This window comes from Coregonus clupeaformis, chromosome 30 (genome assembly GCF_020615455.1).
Source record: "Coregonus clupeaformis isolate EN_2021a chromosome 30, ASM2061545v1, whole genome shotgun sequence".
Lineage (NCBI taxonomy): Eukaryota > Metazoa > Chordata > Actinopteri > Salmoniformes > Salmonidae > Coregonus > Coregonus clupeaformis.
In genome coordinates, this window is record NC_059221.1 from 39,068,531 (window position 1) to 39,086,111 (window position 17,581).

General features: G+C 46.7%; 1 protein-coding gene across 7 annotated transcripts in view; it reads left to right on the top strand.

The window, feature by feature from the left end:
- Positions 1-9,135, top strand: part of LOC121546156 (arginine-glutamic acid dipeptide repeats protein-like) — a 339,630-nt gene extending 330,495 nt beyond the window's left edge. For 6 of the 7 annotated variants that reach the window (XM_045209565.1, XM_045209566.1, XM_045209564.1 and 3 more), the window contains 6 exons: positions 1,057-1,279; positions 2,204-2,927; positions 3,289-3,459; positions 5,208-5,376; positions 5,704-5,769; positions 6,193-9,135. In XM_045209565.1, the coding sequence (XP_045065500.1) occupies positions 1,057-1,279; positions 2,204-2,927; positions 3,289-3,459; positions 5,208-5,376; positions 5,704-5,725 (1,309 nt within the window). In that variant the 3' untranslated portion in view covers positions 5,726-5,769; positions 6,193-9,135. The remainder of the gene's footprint in view (positions 1-1,056; positions 1,280-2,203; positions 2,928-3,288; positions 3,460-5,207; positions 5,377-5,703; positions 5,770-6,192) is intronic. The other variant, XM_041857205.2, reaches the window with a different exon arrangement.
- The last annotated feature ends 8,446 nt before the right edge of the window (positions 9,136-17,581 follow it).

Sequence of the window (17,581 nt, forward strand, 5' to 3'; positions counted from 1 at the left end):
ATTATGGCATGGCGTTGCAAAATGGAGTGATAGCCTTCCTTCTTCAAGCTCCCTTTTACCCTGTACAAATCTCCCACTTTACCACCACCAAAGCACCCCCAGACCATCACATTGCCTCCACCATGCTTGACAGATGGCATCAAACACTCCTCCAGCATCTTTTCATTTGATCTGCGTCTAACAAATGTTCTTCTTTGTGATCCGAACACCTCAAACTTCGATTCGTCTGTCCATAACACTTTTTTCAGATCTTCCTCTGTCCAATATCTGTTCTTTTGCCCATCTTAATCTTTTCTTTTTATTGTCCAGTCTGAGTTATGGCTTTTTCTTTGCAACTCTGCCTAGAAGGTCAGCATCCTGGAGTCGCCTCTTCACTGTTGACATTGAGACTGGTGTTTTGCGGGTACTATTTAATGAAGCTGCCAGTTGAGGACCTGTGAGGCGTCTCTCATGTATTTGTCCTCTTGCACTGTTGTGCACCGGGGCCTCCCACTCCTCTTTCTGTTCTGGTTAGAGCCAGTTTGCGCTGTTCTGTGAAGGGAGTAGTACACAGCGTTGTACGAGATCTTTAGTTTCTTGGCAATTTCTCGCATAGCCTTCATTTTTCAGAACAAGAATAGACTGACGAGTTTCAGAAGAAAGTTCTTTGTTTCTGGCCATTTTCAGCCTGTAATCGAACCCACAATTGCTGATGCTCCAGATACTCAACTAGTCTCCAGAAGGCCAGTTTTATTGCTTCTTTAATCAGCACAACAGTTTTCAGCTGTGCTAACAACGATCAATTAGCCTTTTAAAATGATAAACTTGGATTAGCAAACACAACGTGCCATTGGAACACAGGACTGATGGTTGCTGATAATGGGCCTCTGTACGCCTATGTAGATATTCCATAAAAAAATCCACTGTACATCCTTACTATATATATATTAATATGTATTTCCATGAAGTGTTGTTAGTCAAACTGTACATCCTTACTATATATATTAATGTGTATTTCCGTGAAGTGTTGTTAGTCAAACTGTACATCCTCACTGTTTTTCCACTGTGTGTGTCTAGGTTCTACAAGCACCTGGACCGGGGTTACAACACGTGTGCTAGAACAGACTTCTACTTCACGCCTCTCGCTGCTTCTAAACTGGCCAAGAAGAGAGAGGAGGCGCTGGAGCGAGCCAAGAGGGAGGCGGAACAGAAAGCCCGGGAGGAGAAGGAGAAAGAGAGGGAACGGGAGAAGGAACGAGAGAGGGAACGGGAAAGAGAGAAGGAACAGGAGAGAGCGGCGGTGAGTGTTTGGTCTAGTTTGTGTAACTTAAAGTGACGTTTTCAGATTCATCATCTCCAGCACCACCCCAACATCAACATATGTGAAAATTGAGCTTTTCTATGTTTTATAGTGAAAAGATAGAGGAAGATAAGTATTTCCAATAACATCAATCAATTAGTAGACAGTTAGTAGGCAACGCCTACTCATTGGTTAAGATCACATGATGCACACAGACGATGTCATTGGAAACACTTATCTTCCTCGATCTTTTTTACTACAAAACATATGTTGATGTTGGGGTGGTGCTGGAGATGATGAATTTGAAGTATAACTTTTTTAAATAAATGTTTTTAACTTTACATTGTTGTAAAACAGCCTTTCTCTGTCCCACTAGAGTATTTGTGTCTAAATGCTCACTTAACCTCCTTATAACCTCCTTACAACCTATTATAACCTCCTTATAACCTGTTACAACCACCTTACAACCTATTATAACCTCCTTATAACCTGTTATAACCACCTTACAACCTATTATAACCTAATTATAACCTGTTATAACCACCTTACAACCTATTATAACCTCCTTATAACCTGTTATAACCACCTTACAACCTATTATAACCTCCTTATAACCTGTTATAACCACCTTACAACCTATTATAACCTGTTATAACCACCTTACAACCTATTATAGCCTCCTTATAACATGTTATAACCACCTTACAACCTATTATAACCTCCTTATAACCTGTTATAACCACCTTACAACCTATTATAACCTCCTTATAACCTGTTATAACCACCTTACAACCTATTATAACCTTCTTATGTGTTACAACCACCTTACAACCTATACCTTTCTTACAACTTGTTATATATATAATATGTTATAACCTCCCAGTGTGTGCATAACCTCTGCATGTATCTCTCTCTCTGTTCCAGAAAGCCTCCAGTTCGTGTCATGACGGTCGTATGGGTGACCACCAGATAGGTGGCTCCGCCCACATGCGTCCTCCCTTCGACGGCCCTCCCACTTCCATCGCCGCGGTGCCCCCCTACATCGGTCCCGACACGCCCGCCCTTCGCACCCTCAGCGAGTACGCCCGCCCCCATGTTATGTCCCCGACCAATAGGAACCACCCCTTCTTCGTCTCCCTCAACCCCAACGACCCCCTGATGGCCTATCACATGCCTGGCCTCTACAACGCCGACCCGGGCATGCGGGAGCGCGAGCTGCGGGAGCGGGAGATGAGAGAGAGAGAGATGAGGGAGAGGGAGCTGAGAGAGAGGATGAAGCCTGGGTTCGAACACAAACCCCCGGAGTTAGAAGGCATGCACCCCTCGGCTAACCCCATGGAGCACTTCGCCCGGCATGGGGCCATCTCCTTACCCCCCATGGCGGGACCACACCCCTTCGCCTCCTTCCACCACGGCCTCAACCCCCTGGAGAGGGAGCGTTTGGCGCTGGCTGCGGGACCCCAGCTCAGACCGGACATGAGCTACCCGGAGCGGCTGGCGGCGGAGAGGCTGCATGCCGAGAGGATGGCGGCGGTGGCTAACGACCCTATCGCCAGGCTTCAGATGTTCAACATCACGCCTCATCATCACCAGCACTCCCACATCCACTCACACCTACACCTGCACCAGCAGGACTCCCTGCACCAAGGTGACACACTGATGTTATTGTTAACTCTGTTCCGATAAAGCAACGCTCTAAGTAACTCTAAATACCGTATGCAAATACTGCAATAGTCTGGAAAAATTACTTCTTAACTTGTAGCTAGTCGATTACCATATTAGCATCCTTGGTGGCACTGACTGTGGTACCAATCTTCTGATCCCAGCAAACGGCTGTAGCATGCAGTGAAGACAAATAATAGTCTGTTCTTAATTGTCTTACCTGGAACATGTACTGTACTGTTTATGATGCCATGGATTAGAATAATTGATCATTGTGATGTATGGTGATGAACTGTGTGTGTGTGTGTGTGAGCGACCTGACCATGTGGAGTTCTGACTGTGTGCAGGTGGTGGCGAATGTCTTGTATGTCCTCCCGGTTCGGGGGGGCACCCCCTCGTAGACCCTCTGGCAGGAGGCCCCCACCTCGCCCGCTTCCCCTACCCGCCTGGCGCGATCCCCAACCCCCTCCTGGGTCAGAACCCACACGAACATGAGATGCTGCGACACCCTGTCTTCGGTAAGAACTACACCTCAACCAACGACACAGATCTCCATCTAGATCATGTAAATATCAGACCTATTTCCACACTTCGGAGCCAAACCAAGCTGGACTGAGCTGTCTTGGTCACACAAATCGTAGTTGCTGGAACAGGGCTGAAAAGGACCATGTCAAAAGAAAATATCAGAGCAGTTTGGTTTGAGTCAACCCTATAGTGTGACGAGGGATTTATCTACCACAGTGGGATCTCTGTTCGTAGACAAGCCCATGATGTTCTGATCCTGTTGCGTTCCTCTATTCATAGTCAAGCCCATGATGTTCTGATCCTGTTGCGTTCCTCTATTCATAGTCAAGCCCATGATGTTCTGATCCTGTTGTGTTCCTCTATTCATAGTCAAGCCCATGATGTTCTGATCCTGTTGTGTTCCTCTATTCATAGTCAAGCCCACGGTCTGATCCTGTTGTGTTCCTCTATTCGTAGTCAAGCCCATGATGTTCTGATCCTGTTGTGTTCCTCTATTCATAGTCAAGCCCATGGTCTAATCCTGTTGTGTTCCTCTATTCGTAGTCAAGCCCATGGTCTAATCCTTTTGTGTTCCTCTATTCGTAGTCAAGCCCATGGTCTGATCCTGTTGCGTTCCTCTATTCATAGTCAAGCCCATGATGTTCTGATCCTGTTGTGTTCCTCTATTCATAGTCAAGCCCATGGTCTAATCCTGTTGTGTTCCTCTATTCGTAGTCAAGCCCATGGTCTAATCCTGTTGTGTTCCTCTATTCATAGTCAAGCCCATGATGTTCTGATCCTGTTGTGTTCCTCTATTCATAGTCAAGCCCATGGTCTAATCCTGTTGTGTTCCTCTATTCGTAGTCAAGCCCATGGTCTAATCCTGTTGTGTTCCTCTATTTGTAGTCAAGCCCATGGTCTGATCCTGTTGCGTTCCTCTATTCATAGTCAAGCCCATGATGTTCTGATCCTGTTGTGTTCCTCTATTCGTAGTCAAGCCCATGGTCTAATCCTGTTGTGTTCCTCTATTCGTAGTCAAGCCCATGATGTTCTGATCCTGTTGTGTTCCTCTATTCATAGTCAAGCCCACGGTCTGATCCTGTTGTGTTCCTCTATTCGTAGTCAAGCCCATGGTCTAATCCTGTTGTGTTCCTCTATTCGTAGTCAAGCCCATGGTCTGATCCTGTTGCGTTCCTCTATTCATAGTCAAGCCCATGATGTTCTGATCCTGTGGTGTGCCTCTATTCATAGTCAAGCCCATGATGTTCTGATCCTGTTGTGTTCCTCTATTCATAGTCAAGCCCATGGTCTGATCCTGTTGCGTTCCTCTATTCATAGTCAAGCCCATGATGTTCTGATCCTGTTGTGTTCCTCTATTCATAGTCAAGCCCATGGTCTGATCCTGTTGTGTTCATCTATTCATAGTCAAGCCCACGGTCTGATCCTGTTGTGTTCCTCTATTCATAGTCAAGCCCATGGTCTGATCCTGTTGCGTTCCTCTAGTCATAGTCAAGCCCATGATGGTCTGATCCTGTTGCGTTCCTCTATTCATAGTCAAGCCCATGGTCTGATCCTGTTGCGTTCCTCTATTCATAGTCAAGCCCACGGTCTGATCCTGTTGCGTTCCTCTATTCATAGTCAAGCCCACGGTCTGATCCTGTTGCGTTCCTCTATTCATAGTCAAGCCCATGGTCTGATCCTGTTGCGTTCCTCTATTCATAGTCAAGCCCATGGTCTGATCCTGTTGCGTTCCTCTCTCCAGGTACTCCGTACCCCCGGGACCTCCCTCCCCAGATGTCTGCAGCCCACCAGCTCCAGGCCATGCATGCTCAGTCTGCAGAGCTGCAGCGGATAGCTATGGAGCAGCAGTGGCTACACGGACACCACCACATGCACGGGGGCCCGCTTCCTGGACAGGAGGACTATTACAGGTCAGAGACACACATACTAAAATACACACGCACTGAAATACAGACACACTTGAAAACACACACTGGAGTACACACACACACACACACACACTTGAAAACACACACACTTAACCATACACTCACACATTTCAACACATTAATTACAAACACACTGACAGATGTGGCAAAGACCGGCCTAGACGGCATCAGTCCCTAGATGGGCTTTAAAATAAGAATAATTACATTAAATTACAAAACAAATATTAAGCATAACATAAAATGGTTCATCTGTGGTTATAAATTCTTGTTGCTAATTTAAAAGATTTTCATTTGTGTGATTTCTGTAAGATCATGCAGACGTTTCAAGTGATCTCGAGTTCCAGAAATGGACTCCTTTTACAGAAAAACCTGATGGCAAGTGATGTTTTACCTTAAGAACTAACTCTGCACTTTGCATTTTCAGAGAATGTGACCCTGTAGGGTGTTTATATAGACTGAATGTAGTCACTTTTTTATATAGGGTTGTGGAGCAAGTCTGTATTAACATTTAAGTTTGCATTGGGCAAATATAGACATAAAAAAAATAATTGACGTGTTTCTTAGCAATTATATACTGTATTGATGACATTTTAAGATGCACGCTTGTACAACGATTGCAGCGGCTTTGTTCCAGATTTTCCAGCTTGTGAACAACTTGTAATACAACACCACCTGTGAAAATATCATAGTGTGCATATAAACCTTGGCAGGGTTTTTTTTGTTTTATTTCTAAACTTGGACAAGTGAAGTTAAATAAGAGTGGCGATGCCTAACGTGTTTTTCGTGTTTGTGTTTTAGCCGCCTGAAGAAGGAAAGCGACAAGCAACTGTAACCGATCAATGGGGATTCAGAGATGCGTTGGAAGTTGCCTAGGACACAGGAAGTACACATGCAAGAACAGGAAGTAGTTACAGAACAGTGAGTCAGTCAAAGGAACCCGACCTCCGCTCCTCCAAACAATTCTCGTTACCAAGGACAACAGAAACCCAAGGAGGAGAGGAGGATTGTTCTGTTGTCTGTTTTCTTTCCCTGTCCGTGTGGGGATGTTTTTCTTTTTCCAAGAACATTGAGAAAGACTTTGTTTGGTGTAACTATAGCCTTCAAGTAGTGACAACGACCTCGAGACTGATTTGTGACTTTCCTGCATGAAAACTTCTCTAAAGCGTCCACAACGTGTTTTGTAGATGGTAGAAATGCAAGACACTTTTGTCACTCTGCTAGTTCACGGAAAATAAAAAGATTAGAAAGGAGCGTTCCAGACATTAAATCCACGGAAAGATTAAAAAACAAAAGTGCTATCTTATTTTAATACATTGTTGGAGGTTTTCATAATTTTAACGAAAAGCTACAGCGTGGCGTTTTTTCTGAGTCTGTAAATAGTATATATACACACACACATATACATATACGTATAATTATTATTATAATTATTATTATTGTTACTAGGTGTGGACTCTGAACCAAGTCATTTATAAACCTCCAATATGTTACTGTGTTCTGAAGCATTATGCCATGTTTCAACAGGAGGGGTGGGGGGGGGGGGCATCATGGCATTACTAGAGAAGACGATGGTTACAGTCCTGATGTGAGCTGTGTAGTCACACACACACACACACACACACACACGGTCCCATCCACCTTCTTTCATTATACACCCCTTGACAAGCACCTTATTGTCAAACAGAATGCCTAAACTCACTGTTGTTGAGTTAATGATATGAGACACTTGAAGAGTGGATCAGCATACTGTCCTGTCCTGTCCTGTCCTGTCCTGTCCAAGCCCCTGATACAGACACCATCTATTGCACTCAAAGGAAGACCGGATAGAGTCCTTCAGCGTTTTTAATTGGTTTTAATACTCATCTTCGGTATTGAGTCAACAAAATTAAGATTTTTTTTTTTAAAGATTAGGCAGATTTTTAACCGGTTTCATGTTTTCTTTTAAAATGTTTTAAATTATCTTTGACAAAAAGTGTATCTTCGTGTTTCTAAACTACCCCGAGGACCCAACAGGCCTTTTTTAAATGTGTTCTGACTGTGGGTGAGTGGAGTGGCTGGGACAGTTGGAGACCTCCTGTTGGGTCGTCCTCCAGAGCATTGTGCTGTGCTGCCATATTCACTGTGACACTAACTACATGGGAGGAGGTGGGGCCTAGCTACATGGGAGGAGGTTGGGCCTAGCTACATGGGAGGAGGTGGGGCCTAGCTACATGGGAGGAGGTGGGGCCTAGCTACATGGGAGGAGGTGGGGCCTAGCTACATGGGAGGAGGTGGGGCCTAGCTACATGGGAGGAGGTGGGGCCTAGCTACATGGGAGGAGGTGGGGCCTAGCTACATGGGAGGAGGTGGGGCCTAGCTACATGGGAGGAGGTGGGGCCTAGCTACATGTGAGGAGGTGGGCGGGTCCAGTGCTGGGACCAGACACTTAACTAAAGGGGCCTAGCTACATGGGAGGAGGTGGGGCCTAGCTACATGGGAGGTGGGTCCAGTGCTGGGACCGGACACTAGACAGTAGAGATGTAATGGTGGTGGTCCTACTCCCTCCAGGCTCTCGCTGATCTCCCCTGCTGGCTGGTCAGCCTTCCCCTCTGCCTGCACAGCTTCTCCTGGCCTCCCCTTCAAGGGCATCAGGGGCACCAGGCCATGTGGTGGGGTGTGTACTGTATGCCATGACATTGACTGTTAAAAGCAGTGTTCTGTTCAGTTCACCTGACTGTCATACCAGTCTAATGGATGTTAACCCTCACCTTTCCTGTCAACCCTCACCTGTCCTGTTAACCCTCACCTTTCCTGTCAACCCTCACCTGTCCAGTTAACCCTCACCTGTCCAGTTAACCCTCACCTGTCCAGTTAACCCTCACCTGTCCAGTTAACCCTCACCTGTCTTGTTAACCCTCACCTGTCCAGTTAACCCTCACCTGTCCTGTCAACCCTCACCTGTCCAGTTAACCCTCACCTGTCTTGTTAACCCTCACCTGTCTTGTTAACCCTCACCTGTCTTGTTAACCCTCACCTGTCCTGTTAACCCTCACCTGTCTTGTTAACCCTCACCTGTCCTGTTAACCCTCACCTGTCCAGTTAACCCTCACCTGTCTTGTTAACCCTCACCTGTCCAGTTAACCCTCACCTGTCCAGTTAACCCTCACCTGTCTTGTTAACCCTCACCTGTCTTGTTAACCATCACCTGTCTTGTTAACCCTCACCTGTCCTGTTAACCCTCACCTGTCCAGTTAACCCTCACCCGTCCAGTTAACCCTTACCCTCCAGTCAACCCTCACCTTCTACTCCTTTCTGGTCCATACATGACCACGAACATGTGCTCTGTCTGTCTGTCTGTCTCTCTGTCTTCTCCTGTACTCCTCACCTCTTCATCTTCCTCTGTCTCCTCTTCCTCACAACCTCCCTCCTCCTCCAGCATTTTAGTCCACCCCTCTCTGTCTCTCCCTCCTCCTCCAAACCCTTGGATGTTTAGTGTTGTCAATGGTTTAGCTTCTCCTTTCAAAGCGGCAATAGCAGAATGTCAATACATTCTGACCGGCTAAGATTTATATATAGAACTGGTATCTTGAAGCTTATTGTATATATTAGAAGTCACCATGGGGATGACGACACGACAATGTAAACACAAAGTAGAAATAATAAGAAAAATTGTGATTCCTGTGTTCTTTCTCCATTTGAGTATTTTGTATTTTTTTTTGAAAAATGTGTGGAATTAAAATAAACAACTAAGTTACACCACAATACTTTTGTTATTGGTTTTAATTTAGGCTATACACTATTTACATTATTCAAAACATTTACTGTTGGTAGTGCATGCTGGAAAATGTTTTCTTTGTCATTAGTGGATACAGAAGCTATTATACCTCTCCAGACTGAACGTTACTCCAGAGATAATGTAGCCTGGTGAATCCAGACTGAACGTTACTCCAGAGATAATGTAGCCTGGTGAATCCAGACTGAACGTTACTCTAGAGATAATGTAGCCTGGTGAATCCAGACTGAACGTTACTCTAGAGATAATGTAGCCTGGTGAATCCAGACTGAACGTTACTCCAGAGATAATGTAGCTGGTGAATCCAGACTGAACGTTACTCCAGAGATAATGTAGCCTGGTGAATCCAGACTGAACGTTACTCCAGAGATAATGTAGCCTGGTGAATCCAGGCTGAACGTTACTCCAGAGATAATGTAGCCTGGTGAATCCAGGCTGAACGTTACTCCAGAGATAATGCAGCCTGGCGAATCCAGACTGAACGTTACTCCAGAGATAATGCAGCCTGGCGAATCCAGACTGAACGTTACTCCAGAGATAATGTAGCCTGGTGAATCCAGACTGAACGTTACTCCAGAGATAATGTAGCCTGGTGAATCCAGACTGAACGTTACTCCAGAGATAATGTATCCTGGTGAATCCAGACTGAACGTTACTCCAGAGATAATGTAGCCTGGTGAATCCAGACTGAACGTTACTCCAGAGATAATGTAGCCTGGTGAATCCAGACTGAACGTTACTCCAGAGATAATGTAGCCTGGTGAATCCAGACTGAACGTTACTCCAGAGATAATGTAGCCTGGTGAATCCAGACTGATAATGTAGCCTACCAGGCTACATTATCTCTGGAGTAATGTTCAGTCTGGATTCACCAGGCTATAAATGACGCCCTGTCCTCCATGAAACCTGGCTCCTCAGAATCCCCCTCTACTCCCCAGGCTGTCAGTCATGTGATCATGTGACAGCTGCTGGTGGCTGTTTTGTCAGGAGGCGATGCCTGTTGTCGTCTAGCTCAGAGGCTCATCTCCCCACAAGACACAACAAGGAAACGGCAGAGAGAGCTTAGAGTGGCAGCTCCACTGGCTGGTTGAATAAATTATGTATCTCCCCTCCTCAACGATGGAACGACTGACTCGATGTCAACCCAAATCACATCCTCATAATCTGGTGGTGTACCCCTCAGGCATGATCTCTAAAAGAGATCTGGAGTATACAGAGCCGCCTCCTGTCTTTTCTCTTCTTCCTCATTCCCCTCTCTCCCTCCTCCCTCTCTCCCTCCTCCCTCTCTCCCTCCTCCCTCTCTCTCTCCTCCCTCTCTCCCTCTCTCTCTTCCCTCCTCCCTCTCTCCCTCCTTCCTCTCTCCTCCTCCCTCTCTCCCTCCTCCCTCCTCTTCCCTCTCTCCCTCCTTCCTCTCTCCCTCCTTCCTCTCTCTCTACTCCCTCTCTCCCTCCTCCCTCTCTCCCTCCTCCCTCTCTCCTCTCTCCCTCCTTCCCTCTCTCTCCCCTCCTTCCTCTCTCTCCCTCCTCCCTCTCTCCCTTCTCCCTCCTCCCTCTCTCCCTCCTCCCTCTCTCCCTCTCTCCCTCCTCCCTCTCTCCCTCCTCCTTCCTCTCTCCCTCTCTCCCTCCTCCCTCTCTCCCTCCTTCCTCTCTCCCTCCTCCCTCTCTCCCTCCTTCCTCTCTCCCTCCTCCCTCTCTCCCTCCTACCTCTCTCCCTCCTTCCTCTCTCCCTCTCTCCCTCCTTCCTCTCTCCCTCCTTCCTCTCTCCCTACTCCCTCTCTCCCTCCTCCCTCTCTCCTCTCTCCCTCCTCCCTCTCTCCTCTCTCCCTCCTCCCTCCTTCCTCTCTCCCTCCTTCCTCTCTCCCTCCTCCCTCCTTTCCTCTCTCTCTCCCTCCTTCCTCTCTCTCTCCCTCCTCCCTCTCTCCTCCTCCTCCCTCTCTCCCTCCTCCCTCTCTCCCTCCTCCCTCTCTCCCTCCTCCCTCCCTCTCTCCCTCCTCCCTCTCTCCCTCCTCCCTCTCTCCCTCTCTCCCTCCTCCCTCTCTCCCTCCTCCCTCTCTCCCTCTCTCCCTCCTTCCTCTCTCCCTCCTCCCTCTCTCCCTCTCTCCCTCCTTCCTCTCTCCCTCCTTCCTCTCTCCCTACTCCCTCTCTCCCTCCTCCCTCTCTCCCTCCTCCCTCTCTCCTCTCTCCCTCCTTCCTCTCTCTCTCCCTCCTCCCTCTCTCCCTCCTCCCTCTCTCCCTCTCTCCCTCCTCCCTCTCTCCTCTCTCCCTCCTCCCTCTCTCCCTCCTCCCTCCTTCCTCTGTCCCTCCTCCCTCTCTCCCTCCTCCCTCTCTCCCTCCTCTCTCCCTCCTCCCTCCCTCCTCCCTCTCCTCTCTCCCTCCTCCCTCCCTCCTCCCTCTCCTCTCTCCCTCCTCCCTCTCCTCTCTCCCTCCTCCCTCTCTCCCTCCTCCCTCTCTCCCTCTCTCTCCTCTCTCCCTCCTTCATCTCTCCCTCTCCTTCCTCACGCCCCAGCAGTCTGCTGAGTGTCACACTGTGTGACAGCGTGGAGGCTAGGAGCTACATGCTATTAGCTCGTTCAGTTGGAAGTTAGCTCTAGTTCCTTCCTACGGTGGGTAGCTTTGTGACAGGCTGCCATGTAGCCCTATAGCCTAGCTGGGCTTGGCATCTATTCTTAAAGCGCTCTGTTGACAGGGATACTGGTGGAGAAGGAATATGTGCCGCCTCTGAATTTGAGATTACAGAGCACTCCTACTCTGAGATGCTTAATGAATACTGGCCATGATGCTAATTTCCTGTTTGTCATCTAAACATGCCTGTCCCCAGACCGCAGTGTTTTCATGAACACACACACACACACACACACACACACACACACACACACACACACACGTATTTACATGAACACAGAACAAGATCAGAGTGGCTAATTTATTGTGAGGTTTGTCTAACCTTCGGGACCCTCTCATCTCCGTGGTGACCACTGCTACTCAGACAGTCTGTCGTTATAATGTATGTCCTGCTGTTCTCCACCTCTTGTTGATCATCTGTTTATCCCAGAGCAGAAGGACACTTCAGGGAAGTGTGTGATTTCGTCAGAAGAGCTCTGGATTTTGTCATCTCTAGATCTCTGTTTCCTTCACTGACCCATTTAGTATCTGCAATCAACACACTGATAGGGTTTTGTATGGCTCTGTCCATTTCCCTGTCAGATGTAGACACTGCTGGGGGGGGGGCTCTGTCTCTCGCTCTCTCTCTCTCTCTCTCTCTCTCTCTATCTCTCTCTCTCTCTTCTCTCTCTCTCTCTCTCTCTCTCTCTCTCTCTCTCTCTCTCTCTCTCTCTCTCTCTCTCTCTCTCTCTCTCTCTCTCTCTCTCTCTCTGTCTCCCTCTCTCTCTCTCTCTCTTCTCTCTCTCTCTCTCTCTCTCTCTCTCTCTCTCTCTCTCTCTCTCTCTCTCTCTCTCTCTCTCTCTCTCTCTCTCTCTCTCTCTCGTGTGTGTCTGCCTGTGTGTCTCTGCTGATAGAAGGCAGCTGTTGCATCTCCCCACCGTGTTGTATCTCTCTTGGTTCTAATGATCTCGTACTCTGCATTCCTCTCATAGCTGATCTAGATTTCCCGTCTGCACCGACCGACCGACCGGCGAGCAGCCCAACAGACCTGCTGGCCCGGACCAAACATTCCTCACCCGCTCTAAACACACTCTGGAGGCCACACACACACACTCACTCTTGTCCTCTCCCTGCTCAATCTCAGTTTGCCCAATCCCCTCTCTCCCTCTCTCTCCCTCTCCACCCTCTCTTCTCTCTCTCTCCTCTCTCTCTCCCCCCACTCCCCCTGTCTCTCTCCCTCTCTCTCCCTCTCCATCCCTCTCTCTCTCTCTCTCTCCCCCTCCCCCTGTCTCTCTCCCTCTCTCCCTCCCTCCCCCTCTTTCCCCCTCCCTCTCTCTCTCCCTCCCCCCTCTCTCTCTCTCTCTCTCTTCCTCCCCCTCTCTCTCGCTCTCCTCTCTCCCTCCCCCTCTCTCTCTCTCCCTCTCTCTCCCTCCCTCCCCCTCTTTCCCCTCTCTCCCTCTCTCTCCCTCCCTCCCCCTCTTTCCCCCTCTCTCTCCCTCCCTCCCCCTCTTTCCCCCTCTCTCCCTCCCTCCCCCTCTTTCCCCCCCTCTCTCTCCCTCCCTCCCCCTCTCTCTCCCCCCCTCTCTCTCTCTCTCCCCCTCCTCTCTCTCTCTCTCTCTCTCTCTCCCTCTCGCTTACTCTCTCTCTTTCACTTGAGCTCTCTGCTTCTCCCAAATCCCAAGGTCTTCATTGTGTTCATATTTTTATCTATCCCCTGCCGTTCTCTCTAGTCATGTGTCCCAAATGGCACCTTAGTCCTATATATCACTACCTGAGTGAGCCCTAATGGGCCCTATTCAAAAAGTGGTGAATAGGGTGCCATTTGAGCTCCCAGCCCAGATCTGAGATCTCCCAGGTATTTAGTGATTCCGGCGTCCCTCACTTATAACCCTCTGTAATAAAACATGCAGCTGACTGGTGAACAAGGACTCACTTTTAAACTTTTTCATTGATTCTCTCTCTTCAATTGTCCCTTTGCTGTCTAACTGCTCATTCTTTAATTCTTCCATTTACATCTCAATTTCACTGTGCAAAGGAGCACTGTAGAGCTATCTGTCTTAGTGGTTTTTACAGTACGTTCTTCCTCTCTCTCTGCATGACTACTATATTTCCACTCATTCACCAGGTTGTGTTGGAATTCGCACTTAATTGAGTAACTGTTGTAGGGGGGAGACCAGTCAACTGGTTGAAGGGGAACCAGTGACTGAGTTGTAGGGGGAAGTAGTGATTAAGGGAGACCCGTAATGAGTTGAGGGGGACTCTGAGTTGTGAGGGGGCAGTTAGTTAAACTGTTAGGACTCTTTTGGGGCCTACTGAGTTTGGGGGTATTTAGCTTGTGAGAGGGACCAGTCAGCCCTGAGTTGAGGGGGGGGCATACTGAGGTTGAAGGGGAGACCAGTAACCTGAGTTGAGGGAGACCATATGTTGACCCATAACTTTGAGGACCATATGAGTTGAAGGGGGGAGCCATATCTGAGTTGTAGGGGAGACTAATTTTAGGGGATATGTTGCTCTGTTTGCTGGGACCAGTACTGAGTTGAGGGGGAGCAGTAACTGGTTGCTCAGGCTTGTTGTAGAACCATAGCTGATTAAGGGGACCTATGTTGAATGGGGAAAGTAACTGAGTTGAAGGGCCCAGTTGAAGGGCCATACTGAGTTGAGGGGGAACCATAACTGAGTTGAAGGGGGCCAGTAACTAGTTGCAGGGGGAACCATATGAGTTAGGGGGCCTCTGTTGTAGGGGGGAGACCATACTGAGTTGAGAGGGGGACCATCCTGGTGTCAGTACTGAGTTGACCTTGTTGACAGTAGCTGAGTTGTGGGGGACCATACTTGAGTTGAAGGGGGGACATATGAGTTGAGGGAGCCAGTAACTAGTTGCTAGGGGAGACCCATAGTGAGTTGAGGGGGGACCATAACTGGGTTGTGAGGGAGACCATAGTGAGTTGAAGGGGGCCAGTAACTGAGGGTTGAGGGAAAGTGAGTTGGACCATACTGAGTTGAAGGGGAGACATTGTTTAAGACCATAACTGAGTTGAAGGGGGAGACCAGTAACTGAGTTGAAGGGGAGACCATAACTGAGTTGAGGGGGGAACCATAACTGAGTTGAAGGGGCTATTTGTTGCAGCAAGATATTCACAGGCAACCAAATGCTTCTTTTCCTCCTTGTTTCAAAGGACATGGGGGCTCCAGTGTTGCAGTACCCTGTTTTACACACACTAATAACTGAATATTCCTATTACTTTCCATGTGGCATTAGTCATGTAAACACCATACTCTGCTAATCTCAATCAGTCTATCATATCCTAGTGTGATTACACGGTTTCTCAGGCAATCTTTCATTATTAGGACATGTAAAGCAGCTTAATCTGAGTTAGGCGTGTGTTTGATCTATGCATGTGCCAGCACTGGTACCAACCTCCTCCTAACAATAAATTAGAAAACTGTACTGCGAACTGGTTTTCAAATCTTTTATATGTCAACTCAGAATCAAATAGTCTTCACATCACTGTGGTAAATGATTATTTTTGATTGATTTTCTCATTTCATCAAATCCCATCCGGTGCTAGCTTTAGATGTGTCCATTAACAGGATTATTAAGGGAAATGCTTCTTGCTAACATTAAAACTTTTAACTTTCATTAATATGAATCTGATTTATTGTGTGAGTGTACATGGCTCCCCTACCTTCATGTGGGGAGGCATAGCTCTCTCTCAAAGATCGATTGCAGATTCAGGGAATTTCCCTCGATCACACTGACAGGCGTCATTGCGTTTGTCAGCAGAAGTACATCCATGTCCAATGGAACTCTGTGTTTGTCTTGCACCATTGCGTTGCAGAGGCAGTTGCAGATGCGTTCTGTGTGGTGCTGATAGAGCCGGGCTTCATGCCCAGGTAGTGGTTCGATCTCCGGGACCACCCATACACAAAATTATGCACACATACTTAAAGTCGCTTTGAATCGTCTCTAAATATATATTATATTATTATTATTTCATATTCACTTTCGTTGATTTATCGTAGCGTAACTGTTCGTAGAAGCTTGACCCAAATGGTAGCAGAAGGTGAATGTTAACTTTTTTAAAGAGCGTGTCAGATATGCCCTTTACCATTTTTGTTTATAGCTGTAGTCATGATATAATCATTACCTTCATGTCCACCAATCATCTTTATTCCAATATATCCTACTAATTTGAACCTATCCTATAATTTCTTAGTTCTTGTATTGATTCTGTCAAATAAAATCCTATAGGATAGAATCCATTAAGATCATATTTTAAAATCTAACTGATTTTTCTTAATTTTGTTCTGTTAGATTTGTCAATTCTTAAAAACAGATCAATACCGTCTTCTAAAATAACTATATTTTAATAATGCAAACCACTTCAATGTAAATATGATGTTTTATATATCGGGTCCACTAATCCACGCAGAGGCAACAAAACTATCCATTATTTTCAGGCTCTTCTTTAAATACCCTACAGTATAATTCCCGCTCCTTGCTGGGCCTATCGAGTATGAGCGTGTTTTAACTTACTCATATCGTTATCGCTAGGCTGTCACCTTAGTTCACTGTTCACACTGTTGCCTAGGCATAAGTTTTATCATCACCAACTTGTAGAGCTCACCCTTTTGCAGTACACTGTCATTGTGCGGTTTAACAAAGAAGGCAGTGTGTATGTTCTGTGAAAATCACAAGTCTGTCTCACCCTACTCCCCTAACATTCCTCATAATCTTGCATAACCCCATCCCCTTCCACCCCTGTTATAACCCAAAAAACCCAAAATAAAAATTTCAGGAAATTCAGAATCCCCCTATTACATCTGGTTGTCTGCTCATTAAATACATCCAAACAAAAATATCACTTTTATTAATATAATAATATAATAAAGGCCTTCCATCCTTCCATCACCCAACTTACTAGGTTGGCTACCTTCCACCAGGAACTTCAAACCTTCCCTGACACTTTAATTTAACATTAATAGCATAAAACACAAGGTTATTTTTATTCATTTTCCCCCAACACCCTCTAGTTCCTCCCACCAAGCTGTAGATCATATCCCTTCATTGGTCGATTGGCTATCTCACCATTACCCCTGCTCCCATCCCTTGCTCCTCGACACAGATAACATCCCAAAAACAAGTATCCACCCAAAACTATACTTCACCCAAATGTTACAACAATAGTTTTCCATTTACCAATATATGTTATCAAACCACCGTTTAACTATCAATCCAGAGTTCTCCAGCCAGTTATTCCCCGGCGTGGTGAGTCCTAGGCGCTTTGGTCACGACCCATCGGTGCTGTATTATTGGGGATGAAAGTACAGCACATAGATCCAAACAAACACAACTCCCCCCTCAGCCAAAAGCATATCTAAAGCTATTCTATTCTGCCATGCCATTAACTAGTTTAGCTGTCTGCTCTACCAATCCCTTAGTTGCATCACAGTGTGGTTCTATAATCTTTGCTGGTTATATAAATATAATTTATCCAATCTACATTTTTTATTAATTGTTACCCAAAAATACTTGATTCAACCCACCTTATTCTTTGAATTCTTCTACCCTTCATTCACTCCTATCCCATCAATATATATACTTTCATCATAATCCGGGGTCCCACTTTCTACGTGACAACTCACCTCTCTAGTTTTGATTGTTTGCGTATGTAGGTGAGTTCACAATCTGTTATCACCACACACCATCAGATGTCAGATGCGGGCCTGGTTTTGGTTCTAAAATCCTCTGGCTGCAACAAGAGGGGGGGTTGATCATGGTCTCTTTAGTTGTGACATTCTCTGTGTGGGAGCA